This window comes from Heliangelus exortis, chromosome 12 (assembly GCF_036169615.1).
Source record: "Heliangelus exortis chromosome 12, bHelExo1.hap1, whole genome shotgun sequence".
In the NCBI taxonomy this organism is placed as follows: Eukaryota; Metazoa; Chordata; class Aves; order Apodiformes; family Trochilidae; genus Heliangelus; species Heliangelus exortis.
This window is the reverse complement of record NC_092433.1, coordinates 14,995,290-15,015,446: the sequence shown is the minus strand read 5'-3', so window position 1 is coordinate 15,015,446 and position 20,157 is coordinate 14,995,290. Positions and strand designations below refer to the sequence as shown.

General features: G+C 41.2%; 1 protein-coding gene across 31 annotated transcripts in view; it reads left to right on the top strand.

Moving 5' to 3' along the window:
- Positions 1 to 10,304, top strand: part of MAGI1 (membrane associated guanylate kinase, WW and PDZ domain containing 1) — a 328,716-nt gene extending 318,412 nt beyond the window's left edge. For 15 of the 31 annotated variants that reach the window (XM_071756233.1, XM_071756235.1, XM_071756230.1 and 12 more), the window contains 5 exons: positions 1,288 to 1,378; positions 1,500 to 1,563; positions 2,524 to 2,670; positions 3,768 to 3,906; positions 7,566 to 8,905. In XM_071756233.1, coding sequence (XP_071612334.1) covers positions 1,288 to 1,378; positions 1,500 to 1,563; positions 2,524 to 2,670; positions 3,768 to 3,906; positions 7,566 to 8,245 — 1,121 coding nt within the window. In that variant the 3' untranslated portion in view covers positions 8,246 to 8,905. Of the gene's footprint in view, positions 1 to 1,287; positions 1,379 to 1,499; positions 1,564 to 2,523; positions 2,671 to 3,767; positions 3,907 to 5,887; positions 5,977 to 7,565 lie in introns of all 31 variants that reach the window. The other 16 variants (XM_071756234.1, XM_071756221.1, XM_071756229.1 and 13 more) reach the window with 8 other exon arrangements.
- The last annotated feature ends 9,853 nt before the right edge of the window (positions 10,305 to 20,157 follow it).

Here is a 20,157-nt window from a genome sequence, read left to right as displayed (position 1 = left end):
ACTGTGCATGCAGCAACTCCCATCTCAGTTTTGTGAAGCAGGAGAAGAGGATCTCTCCTGAAAGCACCTCCTTCTGTATCTAGAGAAACAGGGCATTTTCAAAGACTGATACTGGGCTGAGGCCCCTTTACCATGGCACAAATTGAGTTTTCAAGTTAATTCTCCATTCTGTATTCTCATGCTGAGCCCTTTTGCAAGTGGTACCCAGAGCTGTTGGTGCACTTGGTACTGGTGGTTCCAAGTCTCTGTGTGCTGCTTTGAGTGTTCAGGAAGCAGTGGAGTATTTCAGAGGTGGATTTTGGGAAGTCTGGGTTTCTGCCACATTCAATATCACCTTGTGAGGTATTAGATAAAAGCCACATCTCAAGCCTCCTGAAGATTGCAGTTTCTGATGGAGGAAGCACTGATAAGCTTATAATCCATGGGATGGTTATTGCTAACATAAAATTAATCCAGTTGACCTTCCATATTTGGAGACTTTAATAATTGGAATTCATGTCATTAAACAACAGAAAAAGCATTCTTCAACCCTTCCTCCACCTGTTCTGAGAGTGTGTAATGGTCAGAGATGTTTCTGATCTAGATTTCCTAATTTTTTTTTTTTCATTGTGTGGCCTCAGGTTTTTCTTGAGATTAATGAGACTGCTGATGTATGTGTTTAATGAAAAAAAACCAAAAAACCTCTTTTGTACATATATTATATAAATATAGTATACATAAAAGCATACTATATTGTATAAATATATAGAAATATTTGACTCACTGCTGTGCCCTATTTGTGATGGGTAGCTACGGCAGTTTCTGTTCCTAATTAACTATTTTACTTTTGCAGTGATGATTAAGCTTAATATGATTCCTTCTCTAAAGCCTTGACTTTCAAGAGCATAGGACACAGCAGCAGGAGTTTTGTGGCAGTGTTTCCGAGTCAGTACAGGGTATACAGATTTTTTTTTCACTTGCAAAGAAGCAAAACAAGAGTACATGATAATCTGGTACATCTGAAAGAAGCTGAGCCACGAGGTATATGTCATGCTAAGTTTCAGTGTGCAAGTCAAAGCCCAATATTTCTCTGCAGCTGTGGTGCTGTACAGTTTCATATACACAATTACTGTGACTTAACTTACACTTTTTCCTGTTAATTTTTGGATTTAAGAAATCTGAGCCACTGCCGAGCTCTTTACAAACAGCATAATGATGCTTTACAGTGAAATGCCTGTGCACAGCTTCTGTTTTATCAGTGCATAGCTAATGGTCTTCCCTAATAATGAAAAAAATTTATTTTTGCAGAATCCTCCAATGCTACTTTATTGACCAATGCAGAAAAAATTGCTACAATTACAACCACACATACTCCTCAGCAAATACCACAGGAGACCAGGTCAGATTGTTTTCCTTGAGGAGAACATGTTGAAATGCTCTCTCTTTGGTTGCTTCTTGTTCATCTTCACATCCCATGAGCTGTATTTCTCCTCTCTCCCTTTTTCTTTCATCTGTTACAGCAGGAACAACACCAAACCAAAGCAGGAATCCCAGTTTGATTTCAAACCACCCCAAGCAGCACAGGTAAGGGCTGCCTTTCAGATTGTTTTGTTTCCCCCTGACTGTTGCTTCCAATTTACTCTAGGGCTGTCTTCAAATCTATCCCGTGACAATTCCTGCTGGGAAGCTCTTCTCAGTCTGTTTGCTGAAGAAAGAGGAACTTGTTGATTAGTTTCTTAATATGTGTTGCTTTTGCTTCTGGTGAGAAACATTTCCAGTGCATTCTCATCAAGTCTTTAAGGGAGAAAAAGAGAAAAATAAATAAATAAAAAAAAGGCTGACTTTTTTACAGCAGTAACAATTTATATGTTTGTTTATGGAATTGTACACTTTGAGGGGCCTATCCAGAAAGTACTTTTGTGTGCAAATGGTAAATTCAGAAGACAAAAAAAAAGATTACTAAGGAGCAATAGATGGAGTGGTCCAGCTTTAGCAGATGGCAGCTTATTGGAGAGATGATCTGACTGTAAACATTCCTTGCCATTGGCCATCCCATCAGTAACCTCTTCCAGGAGGGAATTTAAAACATCCCTACTTTAACAGTATTTCTGAAAAAAAAAAAAAAAAAAAAATGCACAAGTTTCGGAGCTTCTTCCAGAGGAAAGGACGAGGTGGTAACATAAAGGAAAAGCCAGAACTATGGCATAGACCCAGGACTATCAAATGTTCAGCTAAATCCTGGCACTGGAAGGGAGGTTTTCCTGCCTTCCTTTGCAGTTGGCAGAACACCCATCACCCTCCAGAAATGTCTTTGTGCCCTTGGCACAGGGGGGTTGTATAACAGAAGTGCCTCAAACAGCCCTTTGCAGACCACCACCAGAACTCCAAATTGCAGGGTGGGATCTGAGGAAGCAGGAAATCCTAGTCTGTGTTTGAAAAAAAAATTTAATTATGAGTAACAAAAATAATAATGTTCATTGGCTGGATAATTTCAAATTGAGCAGCATTTAACTTTCTGTTCAAATGTGTGTCTCTTCCCTCCAGCAGGACCAAGACTTTTACACTGTTGAGCTGGAAAGAGGAGCCAAAGGTTTTGGCTTCAGTCTGCGAGGTGGCCGGGAGTATAATATGGATCTGTACGTGCTGCGGCTGGCTGAGGATGGTCCTGCAGAGAGATGTGGGAAGATGAGGGTATGCACTAACAGATTTTAAAAACATGCTGCTTTGCCTCTCCCTTCCAGGGACTCCTTCTGCTGTGCCAGCTGAAGGGAAAATTGATAGCTGAAAGGAGCAGTGGCTGCTGTCACTCTGAATACAGTCTGTAGCAGGGGGTGTGTGCTGGGACATTTCACGCCCTTGCTCCAACCTAGGCTTCCAAATTCTAATCCATAATCTGATTTTTAAAAGATATGTGGAGCAATGAAAATGTGGTATCTGCAGTTGCTCCCCAGCTCTTTTAAAGTTGTGGCTGTGAGCAGAGAATCCATGTCCCACTTGATCCTCTTCCCTGCTAGTGGGCAGAGCGGGGAGTGTCTAGATTGATTGACCCATAGGTTACAGGATTATAATGTAGCTTTTGATTAATATTAACTACTAACTTCATTTCTCAGCTAAATTACAAACAATCTGAGAAGGATGTGTTTTTGGAAATGCCAACAGAAAAATGAAATTGGCAAGTTTTCTGTGGGTCTTGCTTCTTCCTTAGAGAATATGTGATAACTTTACCACCTAAGTCTTCTTGCTTCTGCAGATATATCACATGAAGGGCATTTTCAAAATTCTTTTGCTAAGGGTAAATATATAGATCCAAATTTTTTTGCTGATGAAAATAAATCAGTGCTGACCTGTGGAAACCAATGATTTTAACAAGCTCTTCCAAGCCCTGTGTTCCTATCCTGATAAATGACTATATTTACAAAAGCAGGCTTACTGGTTCATAGTACATACCCATATGCAAGCAAAAACATCCCTGAAACAGCTATTTGAAAATAGAATAATGCCAGTTCTAACACAGCTCTAGGTACTGAGCAATTCAGTAACACCACTTGGTTTTACAGACAGCAATGAAATAATTTGATAACTCAAGCTTTCTCTGTTGTCTTCATGTCTCCCAGGCCCCTGCATTTTGGTTTTCTGTGGACTGTCACTGGAAGAATTTGGGTGTATTACACCTGGTGCATAGTTCTTCTTCTACCCTTGCTGTGGCTGTTGTCTTGTGGTGTTCTGGTGGTGACCCCCATGGGAGCTTGTTTCTAATCTTAGACTCTTTTCATTTATTATATTGACAGATTGGTGATGAAATTTTAGAAATCAACGGAGAAACTACCAAGAACATGAAGCACGCTCGGGCCATCGAACTGATTAAAAATGGTGGCCGCAGGGTCCGCCTGTTTCTGAAACGTGGAGATGGCTCAGTCCCAGAATATGGTGGGTCAAACTATGAAAACATTCCTTTCTTCCCTGGCATCACTCCATGAATGATTTGTCTCAAGATCTGAAGCGGGAATTCTTTTTTATTTTCCTTTCTCACCAGTGTCTTACCAACCTTTGCAACATATGGTTAATTGCCTCACTTGTGCTGAATTTTCTACACATTTCATCCTTTGCTTGCTTCCATGGACTTGGGGCACAGTGTAAGGCGAGATCATCATAGCAGTATTTTTGGTGATCAGAGAGGAAAACAAAACAAAACAAACCTTATTATCTTGTCCAGCCAAACAAGGAATGTCGTTGAACTGTGCCAAACTGTTTCTCAGTGGCTGAATTGTTGTTTCAAATAGGTCTCTACTTCTAATCAATGCAAAAAACTGGGATCCTGAGTTACTATTCTGAAGCAGTGATTTTTCTATTATTTTTTTTTTAGGTTTTTCTCTTAGTTCCTGTCTGTATCCATAGACACGAATGCCAAAATGGCTTACGAGATTTTTGCCTTCCCTTAATATTTATGTAAATATTTATAAAGTTATTTAAGCAAAAGAAGAAAAAGAAAAAAAGCTTTACTGCAAAAATATATTGATTTGGCCTCCTGAGCCCTTTTCTTCCCCCTTAAACTGTCTGCTGGTTTCAACTAGTTAATTTGTAAGGTCTGAAAAGGTGAGGAGGTCATGAAAAGGTGCTCTCATGTCAGTCTTGGGGGAAACATTCAGTCCTTGTTTCTTACTAAGAATTGCATTAGATTTCCTTTTCTTCCCCTGGAGGTTGGATTGCAGGGTGGCTTAACTTAGCACACTATTTAATATTATAATTATGTCTTATTTATTTGAGATAATTGTCAAATATTGTGCCCTCGATGGAGGGCTGCTCCCAACCAAAGGTCTTTGAGGTTTCTATAGAAACTGATGATTGAAGGGATGTCCTTTATACTTTTCTCCCCGTATTTAGGTTATTTCCGTGTCAGTAAGTTCTGTGTTTATCATTCACTCCATGTCCTAAAATCAGCAACAATACCCTTCTGCACAAGTTATGAACCAGGTTTTCTTTTCATTTACTGTACCAGGTCTGAGAGTTTCTGCTCATTATTTAACTTAAAATGACCGATTCAGAGTATAACCAACAAACAACCGAAGTGTTTAACAATATGAAAGGGAAATTGTGGGTTTACACTTCTGTAATATAAATAGCACACCAGAAGGTTCAATGATGGCACTGAAATTCTGTAATGTTCTTTCTACTTTTGTCTTTTCCTATACTCCTTTGGATGTACAGTACTGTATCATATGCTAGACTGCATAAATACCCTGTAAATTAAGTGCTTCACTTCTCAAAGCATATGTCTGTTACACTGAGGATGGAAATCCACCACCAATTTTCTTTTGGCTAATGCTAAATCACTAAACATTCATTCTCCAAGCAAGGATTTAATATACAGGGGTTGCACTACTGTAAAGATTATCCTTGTAACATTTGGGACTCCTTCCTCTCTTCATTCTGTTCGCTGCAGTCGCAAATGGTTCCTCTAATAATGTTAAGTTCCAATATTTTTCTGACTTGATTGGAACGTGCTTCTCTATGAGGCTGTATATTTTTGTAATGAGTTTTGTACTTATTTTTAATGTTGTGGTCTCTGGTGGACTTTATTTTTCGTTGTTGTTTGATTGTTAATGTTTTTTCTATGACATTCTGTGTCGCTGTTCCAGCTGTCTTTTAGAATGGATGCTCTCGTTGTCTGGGTTATCGAATCACCTCTTAGATGTCTCTTTATGTCACGATAATAACAACTGCTGTCTTTGCAGCCTTATATTTGGGTGAAGCCTAGACAATCTGACTGGAAAAAAATAAACTTTCTTTATTCTAAGATAAAATATGAAGATTTTTCTTTCTTTCATCTTTATTCTAGGGAATCTAAATTTTCTACTTTTCTCTTTCTCTTTCTCTTACTTTTCTTGGTGCTGGGCTCTTCCTTCCTCAGCGATGATACCTCCTAATATCGCTGCATGTATGAGAAATGACAAGCTCGGGGAGTCTTGCTTCTACCTTATGGGCCATAATCAAACTACGGTTTGTAGCTAAAATCAATATTAGGTGTTTTTGTGCTGTGGCCTAATTCCCTCACATTGCTTTCCGCTTCGCTATATTTTATATGTACAGCAATTCATTCCGAGCACCCTGCGTCCCCTGAATTGTAAGTACACCACAGGACACGTTTAAACCTTGCTTGTACCTTCTGTGATAGCCAGGTTGCCACCAGCCACGTGCTTACAGCTCTGGAAAAGCAGTGTGGTCCCCAGCTGCTCCTGAAAATGCTAGTAAAGCAAAAATGCCCACACGTGAGTTGTAACACAGGGTTCACCTGGAAATCCCCCAAGTCACAGTCCGTGCACACACCGACCTCCCCAGAGTTCAGGAATGGAAATGCAATCAAATGGGAGATGCTTTGCATGATGGCAGGAGGAATGAGGACTGCAGAGTGTTTGGCTTGGGGGAGGGAAGACAAAAAGGAGAAAAACGGGGAAAAAAAAAGTCTGTTCCCATGAGTGTTTGTGAGGGTTTTCAGTCATTGCCACCAGGAGAGTCCACCTCGAGGTGGGTGTCTTGGTATGAGCAGCAAGGAGCGTAGCCAACGTCAGCCAAGCTGCTGTGCAGAAGTTACTTAACAGAATTAAATAATAAGCACATAAAAGCAACACTCACATTAAGTCAGTGCAGCTACTTCAGTGTTTGCCATGTCTATAATTAATCGTTCATAAACGTGTTACAAATGGCATGAGTGATTGTAGCTTAGCTGCAGCACAGGGCTGGGTTTTAGTTTTGGGGTTGTTTCTTCTGCAGTTTATCTCACAGAGGTATCTCAGCTGTATTTAACCTGAAATACTGCATTAAAAATATTAAACTCTGGAGATGAGGTTTTAATCAAAGCCATATTACAATACGGATTTATACATAGTATAATATCATATTTCTTTCCATTGCTTTAATATAAAAAAACCCCATACCTTCTGTCATCGTTGTTCGGATCATTGTGGCAAAACCAAAATCTACCCTTTTAGGACTTTTCATAAGATGGTAGAACTAAGAGAGATTAAGTAACATCTTAAATGAAGTGGAAATTGCATGATTACAGTCTTATTCTCACCCCTTCAAAATGTTATTTTATGAGGTGGAAGCTTAATAATTCTATTTTCTGTACATTTTCTGCTATTTGAAACAAGGCCTCCCACACTTGGGAGGCAATTCTTTCAAAAGACTTAAAAGAAAAACATTGTTTCCTAAAAGCCCTCTTTATTGGAAACTAGTAAAAAAACAGCCAACAACCCCAACTACAATACTAGGTTTTGGGTTTTTTTCCACTGGAAATAAAGCAGTGTAACTGAAACATTCTGAATTGGGCTTGGGGGAAATGTAAAATGCCCCATGACAAGAAGAGCATAAAGATCCTATCAGCTTGGACCAAAACAGCTGAGCAGCACCAGTACTAACCCGTAACTCTCGTTGTTCCCAGTTAAATTAACAAAAGCTCCAGTTAGCCTTCACTGACTGCTTTAACAGTTGTTTGTTTTTGTCACTAATGAAGTCTGAAGAGTGCTAAGTGGTGTCACGGCGCCGCGGAAGGCATCGGTACCAAACGCTTTGCTGTTATTTTCTTTCAGACCCCAGCAGTGACAGGAACAGTCCCGCCACAGGTTCACAAAATGTATCGGAAATGAAACCCGTGCCATCCGACCGACGGCAGCACCCATCATTGGAGTCCAGTTATCCACCAGACCTTCACAAATCATCACAACACGGGGACAGGCGGACTTACGTTAGAGACCTAAAAGGCAGCAGAGAGTTTAGCAGACATCCCAACGAACACCACACATGGAATGGGACTTCTAAAACCAACGACCACGTGCCGGGCAGGAGGATGGAGAGGTCGCCGGAGAAGAGGCGCGAGAGGCAGCCGGAGAGGGCGGTGGTGAATGGGCAGAAGAGGAGGTCTCCCGAAAAGAGGAGGGAAGGGACGAGGAGCGCTGACAACACTCTGGAGAGGAGGGAGAGACACGAAAGGAGGAGAGACCTCTCCCCCGAGAGGCGCAGGGAGCGCTCGCCCAACCGCCGGCGGCGGTCGCTGGAGAGACTCACGGAGCCCAGGAGATCTCCCGAGCGGAGAAGGGAAAACTCAAGCGACCGGCGGGCGAAGTCGTCGGATCGGCGGAGGGAGAGGTCACCCGAGAGACGGCACCGGGAGAGGGAAGACCCGGGCTGGAAGCACGAGCCCAGCCGCCGGCACCAGCCCGAGCAGCGCAGGAGGCCCTACAAGGAGTGCAGCACCGACCTCAGCATCTGAGGGGCTCCTCCGGGGGTCCCCACCAGGGTGGGAGCGGAGGAGAGGGAGCGCGGGAGCTGAAACCATCCGGCTCTCGCCAGTGAGGAGACATCCGGCACCTGCTGACCCTACAAACCTTTTATGCAGATGAAATCTTATAAAAAGAGGAGGAAAAAAAAAAAAAAAGTGTTGTGCCTGATGTATAATATTAAAGAAAGTATTTTTCAGTGTATTCCTTTTTTTTTTTTTTTTTTTTTTTTTAATTACTTGCCAAATGTTGGTCCTAAAGGATTATAAAATTTTGTTTCTACATTCTTTGTAGATTTCTTAAGAGTAATTCCTTTATTGGGCTACTTTCCTCCCTCCCCAATATAGTAAATGGGGGTAGCCAGTAATATAATATAGGTAAAGGATTTTATGACCAAGTTTGAATAATTTGATCCAGACTGTTCTCTAGTGACTCACTGCTACACTGTATGTAGAAAATTTTTTAAGGGTGGGGGGGTGGGGAGGGCAGAAAATTGTTCATCTCAGTAGGAATGGAGCACTCCTGCTGAAGGAATTAAAAGAGACAAATGTTCCTAAAATTGCAAGAACTGTTTGAAGAGACTACTGTTTCAATGAAGGATATTTATACTAATAATAATTAATTAAAAAAAATTAAAAAAAAAAGAATAAAAACACACACACAAAAACAAATCCACACAGCACAAGATGATTTACGATAAGGAATTTCTAGTTTGTTCCATGGACAGTTTATACTTTCAGGCCCCCTCTACAGGATGCACAAAGGCAGAAGGACTGCTCACCACCACGCCTGTGTCACACACTAACCTAGACTGTTGATCTCTCATTAGCCTCAGCAACATTTAATGATATTTCATTAAGGCAGCCGCTGCAGCCCTGCTCATCTTCTAGATGTATATGGACAGCACCCCAAGCATGCATGGTATTGTTTGTCTGCTTTGATGCAAGGGAAGGGATCGGGATCCCGGGACAAGGCACAACGCGGTGGGAGCAAAGTCATTCCTCTTGGAGTAGGTCTATTCCTTCTGCTCAGGCCCAGCCAGTGGGTTTTTCTTGTTTTGCCAAATTCCAAAACACTCTTTCTTCTTCTCACTCTATATTTAAGGGTTTTTTTAAATATTTTAACCGGTTCATCCTTGCTGAGACAAAAGGAGTGCACTTGCCGGGGGGTGGGGTGGGAAAGGGAAGAAAAAAAAAAAAAAAAAGAGAAAAAAAAATGTATCTAAGGAAAAACACAGGCAAAAAAAAGGCAATCAGTGAGACAACCTGGTTGTAGAAGCCTACTCATACTGGTTATATGCTGTAAATTTGAGTCTGAGAACAGCAGCAGAAGGAAAAACCTGCAAGTTTCTAAGTTGTATTTCTAAATTTGCAAGTTGTGTGGTAAGTCTGCTGTAGTATTGGTTTAAGATTTTAATGGATTACTGCCTAGCTGAGCCAAAATGTTTGCCGTTACTGTTGGACCACTAAAGTAAACTGCTGCTTTTTACAGTGCATTGGTGTGTACATGTATACTGTTTCACATTTTCCATATGAACACAAAAACATTGCAAGTCTATCACTGTTGTTGCCATGGTACTGTAAAAACAAAACCAAGAAAGAAGATGGCCGATCATTGTGTGTACAGTTTAAATTGTAATTAATAGAGCCTGTTGGAAAAAACCCCACAAAACTGTTGCCTTTTTCTTGTATAAAAGAGGATTTATGACAAAATTTAGCTGTGAGGAATGTGATTAAGTGTTTATATTTCTGAAAATGGAACAAATTGATTCAGGGGATATATTTTAATGTAAACTGAATCAGGTATGTAAAGCTGTTTTAAAATGGGAGACTATATAAGTAATTCTAAAGCTTTTATTGGTTTGAATATAATTTCTTCATGGTGGGCCTGCTTATGTATTATTAAGCACTTGTATGCAGTCTATGTTCTTCAGTCATCATTTCTTGCAACGTGCTATAGACATGATGCTCTTTTCTGTGTTGAAGAAAAGCAGTATGTGGGCCAATCTTTTTTATAAAACACTATGCATATATAAATACAACATTGTTCATAGCTTTATTTGACTTATTGGGTTTATACATAACACTAGTATGAGTAGATGTGGACTTACCCAGTACAAGCTTCTTTCCTTGGAACAGACACTATGTATATGATGTAGCAACAAAGAAGGAGAAAGTCTGTGAATGCTATTTTTATTATCAAATAAAGTTTTCCATACAAAGCATACATATGAGTGTAGTGGTAAGATGAAGGAGGAGCCACACCATAACATTACTTACTCATCCCTGTCTAAATTAGTAAACTGTAGGTTACAGTCTCCAAGGGCCATCCATTAAATATGAATTTATCAGCTATTAAGTAGATAATAATAATCTGACAAACTGTAAGAAAATATTTCCAGCGTGAAATTTTCTTCCTCAGAATAATCAGAAGCTGAGGGTTTAGGTGTAGCAGGGTTTGTTACCTTGTCTGGGTTTTACATCACTGGTCCTTGAAAACACATCAGCAGTGCAAGAGTGTAAAACCCAGCCAAGGCAGCAACTGCTTTCCTGGTGTTGCTGTGGTTGTTGGCACCTGAAGTGTGTGTGTTTATTTGTGAGTATCTATACAAACACACACGTATGTAGCTATATGCCGAGCATCAAGAGTGTGTCTCCCATCTCTTAGTTCTTGAAATGCGTAGATAGTTAAGGATTGCAAAGCTGTTTGCTTTTAAAATGTTGTGGGGTTTTTTGTTTGGTTTTTGTTTCGTTGTTTGGGGTTTTTTAATAGCTTTTAAGCGTTGTGTAGTTTATCAGGCCCCAGTCTTATGTTCTCCCAATATTTCAGCTCACCTGCTGGGAGTCCAGGCAGCTGGAGAGACTCACCAGGGAATAGTTTGTGTTTCCAGCCACAGCATCTGCAGAGAATTCATCTGATGCAGCACAAGTATTTAGGGGGATGGGTGGGTCACTGAGAAAGTGTTTAAATATTTTAGGGTTGAATCTTTTATGATGTTCAGTGCCTTTTGAGTCAGAAATTGCATTCTAATGGTATGCATTGGTTCTGAATTTTTGTCTTCTGCTGTTACTATTGTTGTCCTTACCTTGTTCATACTATAGCTTAAATGATCTTAAGAGAGCTGATAAGGTGAGTCTCAAGCTTTTGAAATGTGTCTTTGAAGTGTTGAGTCTCAAGCTAAGGAAGTTTTTACATAGTTAATATGGAAATTACATTTTACAGAAACATTTAATTTAAAAAACACTGCAAGTTGACCAAAAAAATAGTTATTAGAAAGGCCTTGTTAGTCATAGCATCCTTTCTACTGCATCCAAACCCACTGAGAGCTGGAGCCCTGCTCTTAAGTGTGAGCACTGAAGTCCTGTATTCCATGGTGTAGCCTTAGTAATTTTAATTAATTCCAGCCTTAATTCTGACCATACAATACTTTTCAAAACTTCTAAAAATGAAAAGAAACCCTTTTTTAGATTGTAACTTGGCTCATGTTTTGTCAGACAATGTCCTACAACTGTGAAGCTGCCAAAAAGATGAATCAGAATGTGTTTCTGATGAAGAACTGTAAAGTTTATGGAGTGGTAAGTGAAAAAGCTCTGCATAGTGATATTGTTAGTTTGGGGGTTTTCGTTTTGAATTTTACATCTTTTTAAATCAATGTCACACGATCAGGAGCTTGTGACATAAGTGTGTTCAATCCTGATGTGTAAGTGTCAATACCTTGAAAGTTTTTGACTGCAGAGGGGCTGATCAGAGCCCCTGCTGCACAGACAATTATTGATCTTTTTGGTTAGGGTTACAATTAACTTGTAGGTTAGCTGAGCTATGTTTGCTGCCTTTGGACACTTTCACTCAGGCCATTGGAATCTTGAATATTTATTTAGCCAGTGTTTTATTTAGTAGTGATCTTGTGTTAGATCCATCTGCTGTACTATGCTTGTTTTATCACTGCTGTAGTAATTATAGATACTGTTCTCCTCCTCACTTTGATACCTTTTGTTACAACAGACTTTCAGCTCTGTCTGTTGGCTGAGTCTTCTGCTGGAGAACATTATAAATGGCTCATAATATGTTGAGTTTATTTGGCTCTCAGAGATAATACTGGGAAAAGATGTCATTTATGACCCACTGCTGCCATCTGCAAATGTGTGCCTGTTAGGCCTTTTAGATTGTATTTTCCTGAGATTTATTTTTAAAAAGGAAAAGTGGGAACTAAAAAAAGGATCCCAATTTACTTAGCAGTTGCTGTAAATCACATGAGTCTGAGATGATTCCAGTTTCTGTTTTGGAAGTGATGCTAATCCATCAGCATTGCTTCCTGGGTATATAATGAAGATGCAGTAAAGTGTTATACAAATGGAAAATTGTGGGGGTTCAGGACAGAGAGGAGGCTAAAATATGTGCTGCCACAAGGGCTGCTGCTCAGTGGATGTGGAAGTTCAGTGATTGGGATTGACCGTGATGTCTGCTACACAAACATGAACTTTGAGTCAAGAGATTGCTTTTTAGAATTTAAGGCATTTGTATTTTTCTTTACTACCTTTATAGCCATGAAATCCAAGCAGGAGAGTGTTGTACCTGTACGACACCCTGGGAGAAACTTGGCTTCACTTTTTAGGACATACTTTTCCAAATTCTGTAAGAGGCATTCAGACCACATCTTCAAGGGAACATTTGGCAGTTAACATAGAAGTTGCTGTGATCTGAAATTTTCCTTTTAAAATGCTCCTATAAATAATAAAGGTCCATCAAAGATTTTAAGTGCTCTGGAGAGACTCTAAAATATTTAAAGTCGTTGTTCCTTGATATTTCCAGCACCCGTTCTCCTTCCCAGGTGGCATTGTGCTAACTGCTGGATTATTTCTAAAACAAAATAACAAATTTTATCAAAATGTAGGAAGTTGTCTACAGAATTGTGTCTGAATTCGTAATTAAAACCACCTAAGTGGCAAAGGCTCTGCACACATCCTATCAAGTAGGGTATAAACGCCATTAAAATCAAGAATGGTCTGCAGAGAAATACATACTCAAGCAAATCCAAATTGCTGGCATTTTGCCTCTACCAAGGTTATTTGGACCTTTCCTCAGGACTGATGTGCCTTTGGTGCTGAATGTAAAAAAGAGTCAGGTTTGTATGGACTGGGAATTCCACTTTGCTTATGTGGCTTTTGTAGACCAGGCTTCGTCTACAGCCCCATGTCATCCATGACCAATCTTAAATTTCCTCCTGTTCTTTCCTGTTATCAGAACTTTCAGTATTCAGATTTTTTGCTAGAGGACCAAGCTTATGTGACAGTACTTTGCATCTGCTGTGAGATAAGGGTTTATGTATGGATGTATCTGTGGCTGAGCTTACCTCCAGTCATTTGTTGAGTCAGGAAATCTGGATGGTGAGACTCCCTCTCCAAGCCTGGTGATTCCCATAAGTATGAATGAAGTTCATTGAATTAGCTTTGTTGCTTCTTTCTAAGGATAGTCAGAAAGAGGAATGTCTGGGGGAGGAAGTTGGCTGAGGCTCATCCCATATGTGCTAGAGAAAATATTGATTAGTTGTGGAAGCAACTTGGAGAGTTGAGGGCTCGGGCTTTTGTTCCACACAAGCAAGCAGGTTTTTTTTTCCTCATTGTTTCTCAGTAAGATTCTTCTGGATCCTGTTTTTGCTTTTGAGACTCCAGTTTGCTTTGGAGACCCACAGGCAACTTCTTTCCTCTCTGTTTGATCCAACAATTGTTGCCACTGCTTTGAAGTGTTGAGTCTGCTGGCAAAGCCTTTGCCTTTGTAACCTCTGAACTGCAGTTGTGTAGCACAGGGCTGACTTCCAAGAACATGAGGCAATTTCTCTGCTGAACACTACAGCACCAGACATGGTCAGCATGTCTTGCTCCTATTCCTCTCTGGTAACAGAGGTCCTCACCACAGGAGACCAGAGGAGAGGACTTCCTCAGTCAAAGCCAAGAATGGCTCTCTGAAGCCTCACCAACATACCATGCCCAGTGCTCTCCCAGATGTGACATAAAACCTAAAAGAAGTCGTAAAAGTTGTGTTGCTGATTCACAGCACTGAATTCATTATTCTGTGACATGGTGGACTGAATTATGATGATGCTGAATTATTAGACGATGCTTAGAAGCACCCCATGCACACGATTCGCACGATACTCACAACACTAAAAGAAAAAAATACATGGCATATGTTTTCTTGTCATGCTTTCCTGTATTCTTGTTGTGAATGCATGAGACATCTGTTTTCCGTCTGCAGAGTCCTCTCTGGATGAGAGGATAACTTGGTAGGACAGGTGTTTTTTGACAAAATGCTGGGGATGTCAATAAGAAATCTTCTTGCTGCAACCTTAGAGAAAAAATCTAATCCAGCTCTCTAGTGATTCTTGGAAGGTATTTTTTTATTTGGATTGGTATTATTTGATACAAATAATACTTGATGACACTTTATATTTGCTACCCTGAAAAAGGCTTAATTCTTAATGAAAAAAACTGCTAACTGCACCTACCTAACATGAGTGGCACAGATAGGGCCAAAGAGTTTCTTTTTTGACTCCGACTAATTAACAGTATTGAAGGTTGACTACCACTGAATTTCCTTCTGGTTTTGGGACAGTTTGGTCTGGAAGTCTTCAGCTTAATTGTGTAATAACAATGCAAAAATATGCAAACTATAAACAGTTCTGAAGCACTTAACATGCCAAAGCACACTGCTTCCTTTCATGGGGTGCAGTGACAAATGCTGCTATTCCCTGTGACACTGCATCAACTCAAATATTTTACCCTAAAGTTCTTCCTATCTTAGAGATTAATCTTAGTTTGTAAGTATTATTAATACTGACAATTGCTTCTTCTCCTATTGCATTGCTTCAGTGTATTGCAAAAAGTCATGTCCTTCTACTTAAGGTTTCATTCATCAACCTGATTCTTCTTAAGCCAATTTTGATTTAATAAAGATAGATCCTTCTTCTAACACAGCTTCATGGCATTTCCAAATTATTTATCCTTTCTGTGATGGACATATGTTTTACAGCCATGAAGTCTCATGACTCTTGCATCGAAGAGTCATTTCTATATTTCTTCTATAAAAAGGATGCTCTCTAATCCAGTGAGCCAAAAATAGGCACACACTGCCTTCAGGTTTAGATGTGCATTACTTCTTGCTTCATTAAGGATAGATGTTTGGAGGGAAAACTGAAGGGAATTTCATAGCAAAACACAGAGTATAGACAACAGGAGACTGTTGTGAGATCCATTAAAAAGTGGATGTATGTTTTGTTTGTGCTTCTGTCCAAAATGAGGTTTGGTTTTCAGTATTTTTTATCAGAATGCTTTTTTCTGCTTGTTGTTATCCAATTTGCCTGCTACCTAAAGTCCCCTTTATCTGCTAAAGCCTCATGATTTATATCCTTGTCTTGCTGTATCTCTTTTGATAAAGTAGTATACAGTTGATTCCTTTATTTTCAGCATGCTTTTTGTCTTTATCAACTTTTACTGCAAACCATAGCAATTCATTCTTTCTCAGTCTCCGGTTCCTACAAGTTTCTGTACTAAAGGCAGGATATTGGGAGATTTGGGGCTTCATTTATCACAGCAGAATTGCATCAACGGGTATGCAGCAAAATGGCAAAGTTGGGAAAATAGTGAAAAGCTGCACCAGCAGATTTCATACACCAGGCTATTAGCAAAAAACTGATTTTCCAATTGTGCACCAAAAAAAAAAAAAAAAAAAAAGAGCAACTATTGTTTGCATGGAGTCCTGCCAAAGCCACATTAGTTGTATCTAATTTGATCACTTGGAGCCCAGATGAAAATGCTTTTCAAATAATTAGTTGACTCTAATCATGGAGATCCTGATTCAGAAAAAAAAAAAAAAAAGCCTTGCTGGGGAAAGCATATGAGCATATGTCTGAGTACTGTAGAAGTCAAAGGATGTAATCATTTAATTAAGAGCCTTCCTGAGCAAGGTCAGGAATGTTCATAGAAGTCATAATGACCAGCATCGTCTCAACCTGTGCCAGAAACAACACCACTTGTGGTCTACTGATAAATGGCTTTCATGGTTTCCTGTCCTTGGCTTTTTTCTTAACAACTCTGACAAGGATCTCCATGTCTGAGACTCATTCCACATGTGCTGTCAAGAGATGATGCTCCCTGAGCATTATGGGCACATTCAAAACCTGGTTGTATCTTTGTGTCCCATTACAGTCCTCTCCCTGTTGTGTTCCCAGTCTTCCCACTTGCTCTGCAGTGCTTGTGTTCTCCAGGATGGAGCCTGGCTTCACACTGGGAATATTCATTCATCAGGTGTGTTGGATGAGAAGAGCATCTCTTCTGTCTTATAATGGCCAGCAGCAAATATTTAGAGGTGGGGGATTTTTGGGGTTTTTTTGAGGGCTTTTTGTCACAGGTTCTTACAATCTCTTTGTTGGGCAATATTTCCAGTCTTGCCATGATGGTATTTCAGAGCTCAGCCTCAAGTGTGTGCTCAGAATCATTAGGGAAGATTTGCATCACCAAACCCTGGTTGAGGTGGCTTGATACTAACTGAAGGGTGTAGACCAGAACACGAGGCAGCACATACCATTGATCCAGTCTCCTGCATGGTTGGTGAGCTCACTCTGGTATTGAAATTAAGGGGTACAGAACTGCACGGGTGAGTAAAATAAAATTGTGTTTCCATAGTGATGAAACAACACAACTGGTTAATAAAGAATCAGGAGAAGAAGATGAAGTTTGAGTATTTTCAGTGGTGGAAGTGAACCAGAAATGCAAAGGGAAAGGCAGATGTTGAAACAAAGATAAAGCCAAGTGTGCAAAAATCTGTTTTCTTAAAAATAAACCAACAGCAAAAAAGGCCTGTCAGAATGATAGTCAGGGTAGTATTTAGCTCTCAGTGACTAAGAACAAAAAGACTGCAAAACTCAAGCAAAGTAGAAAGGTAAACAGCTGAAGACAGATTTTCACTCAAAAGACAGCAAGAAGTTTTTCACATTTTCTCCTATTTTGTCAGAATGTTAACCTTTCAGGGATTCCACCTTCCTGTAAGCTTGTAGGAAGCAAAATGAAAACAAAAATCGAGCCCCAAACAGCAACCCACCCTTCAAATATTACCAGGTTTTCCTTCTGCTGGCAACACCCATAAGAGGACCTGGCAGTGGAAATGTTTCCATGTAGTACAAACATGAACTGTTTGATAAAGCAGCAGAGACGTGCAGAGGAAATAGAGAAAACCTTGAACTACTTTCCCCCCCAGCCCCCCACACAGTCTTGTTTGATTTCTTTGCATATTTAGCAGGGTTAAAACTAGGTCAGACTCTGCCTGCCATGTGCTGGAGCTGCGGCTGCGATGTGAGCCTGGGGGTGCCTCTGGCTGCTGTCAGCTTTCAGGGCTGGTTGGAGATTCCTGGTGGAATGGGTGAGCCCGAGCTTCCTCTTGGTGTAAATCAGAGTGTGGTGTAAATCAGAGGAGTGAGACGTGAGGGATGGAGAAAGGATGGGCCAGGTACCTGCAGATGTGCCAGAACCTGCCAGAGGCTGATGGTGCAGGCATGGCCAGGAGGTCCAAAGGGGTTTTATCTCGTGGAAAATAATCCCCCTTAGGGCAGGAGGATCACAGCAGGGTTTGTGACAGGGCAAGGGAGAGGGAAAGGGTTTCGTGCTCCTCTACTGGAGAGGCAGCCAAAGGTTTTCTTATTGAGATAAGCAGGGGTGGGGGGGAATGGGTGGGCAGGGACCTGTGTGCTGGGTTAAGGATGAGGCTGCTGTGGGATCAGAGCCATCAGCCTGGCAGCCACCTCACCAGCCCCTCACTGGGGAGAAAACAGAGCAGATATTCTTCCCCATCTGTAATGCTGTGTACCTCGCCACCACTGGGAGCTTTTTTAGCCCAAGCAAGAGCATTGCTGGCAGAGGACCACGGCTCTCAGTGCCAGCATCAGGGAGGGATGAAAAGCTTCGTGCTGCAGGGGCAGCAAATCCTCATGGAGGTCAGGCTGGAGGCTGCCAGGTTCACCATTGCAGCAGAAAGGGGTGGCCTCAGGGCTCTTACCGATGGAACCTCAGTTTCAGTGGGACCTTCTGGAGCTTCTGAAGGGGAAACAAGATAGGACTAGCCTGGCAGGGAGCAGTCCCTCTGTAATTTGCTGCTCCTTGCTTCTTTCACATCATCTCACTGGTCTGTTTTGCTACCTCATGGTAAAACACCCTGTGTCACCATGCTGAGTGGTATGTGAATGTCTGCACCCAGTTACAGGGAGGTTTTTTATTTCACAGTGAAGTTGAAATGACAGGCTAAAGTCCAGTAACTTGGGTTTCTGAAATGAACCCATCTTTACAGAGATGGGTAAAACCTGAAATGCTGACGTTGTGACAATATATTAGCCCTGACAAATGGGCCTTTGACAAATCAGAGTCAATATTGACAAGGTAAGAAGTTTCTTTCTTTATTTTATTTTCAGAAACACAAAAGAAGTCAAAGGGAAGGGAAGCCATTCCATAGCATGCCTCTGAGAAACTCCTATAATACTTTTTATTGTAAGAAAACCTCACAGGCTTTGGGTCCCAGGCTAGTGAGAAAGTTCCTACTTTTTCTTTTTGATGGGTTATTTTTACCTTTATATGTTACATTTTTTTATTTTGCCTTTTCTCTTAATGATAAATAAATTGAGAATGTGTATTCAGAAGGAAGAATAATCAGTGTACCTCACCCCAACATGTCTGTCTGTTGGTGGGGTGGATCCAACAGCACCTAAATGAGGTTCTGCAATCACTGTCTCAAGAACTTCCTTCTCCACAATCATTGTGTTTGTTCTGATTGTAAGGGCCTGACATTAAATGGTGTGAAGGCTCCAGTTTGGTTTTATTTTTATCACCAGGACTAAATGGTGGACTTTACCCTGACAATAGTAGGATGTAGAGAGGAGGAGGAGACAGAAAACATGAGAGTGATCCAAGAGCCTCACTTGGTTTGGGGTGAGTAGAGCAGTGAAATGAATGCATTATATCAGCCAGTGCTGTTGTGTAAAGGATGTGAGATGCATCTGTCATGCTTCACAGGCTGCAGGAGCTATTATCCTTTGTGAAAGGCAGAGTATTTCACTAGGAATGTTTCAACCATCCCTGTTCTGCTGAATGTTGTTGAAATGGGCTCTGGGGCTTAGTATCAGATCAGCCCAGCTGTGCTGAGCAGGGTCTTTTGCCAAACCCCTGGGCCAGGCCAGGACCTGGGCTCTGCAGAGTCCCTCCCAATAACATCCACTGGGTCAGGGGGAGTTCACTGCCTCCAGTGAATTCCTGCATTTGCTGGGTCAATCAGGGCAGGGGGAGAATGCTGGAGAAGGTGGCACTGAGTTGGAGAATTGATGATGAAGCTGGCGCAGCCCTTTAAACAGCAGGAGCTCTCAGAGCCCTTCCAGCTGAGCACCCAGCAGTGCTGAGGATGCAAAGCTGGGTGCTCTCCCACCCAGCTACAACGAGTGGTTCAGCTCCAGATTAAGGAGGTGGCTGGAGGAGGGCTGCTCATCCGCTGCATTCTGTGCCCAGGGCAGATGTGTTTGGCAGCAGTAGATGTGACAGTCCTGAGCAGATTCTCACTTCCGAATGTGCTGGTTGCTGTCTTAGAAACCAGACACCTGCAGTATATTTTGTATGCATGCACGTACATATGCAGTCCCCCTTCCCCCCCTTCCACCTCCCCCCGCATTTCCTGCATGCTAAACACGGCCAAAGACTGTAGGATTTTTTTTTTCCTCACCATCAAACGAGTGAATCTAATGGGTTCCTTCAATCAGGAGTTGAATCCATCCCATCTCCTGCCCTTACCTAAATGCAGTCTGCTCTCCTGTGTGCTCCTGGCTCTTGGCAGCCTTTAGCTGTAGCCACAAGCATCAAGTCTGAACTGTGAGGTGCCC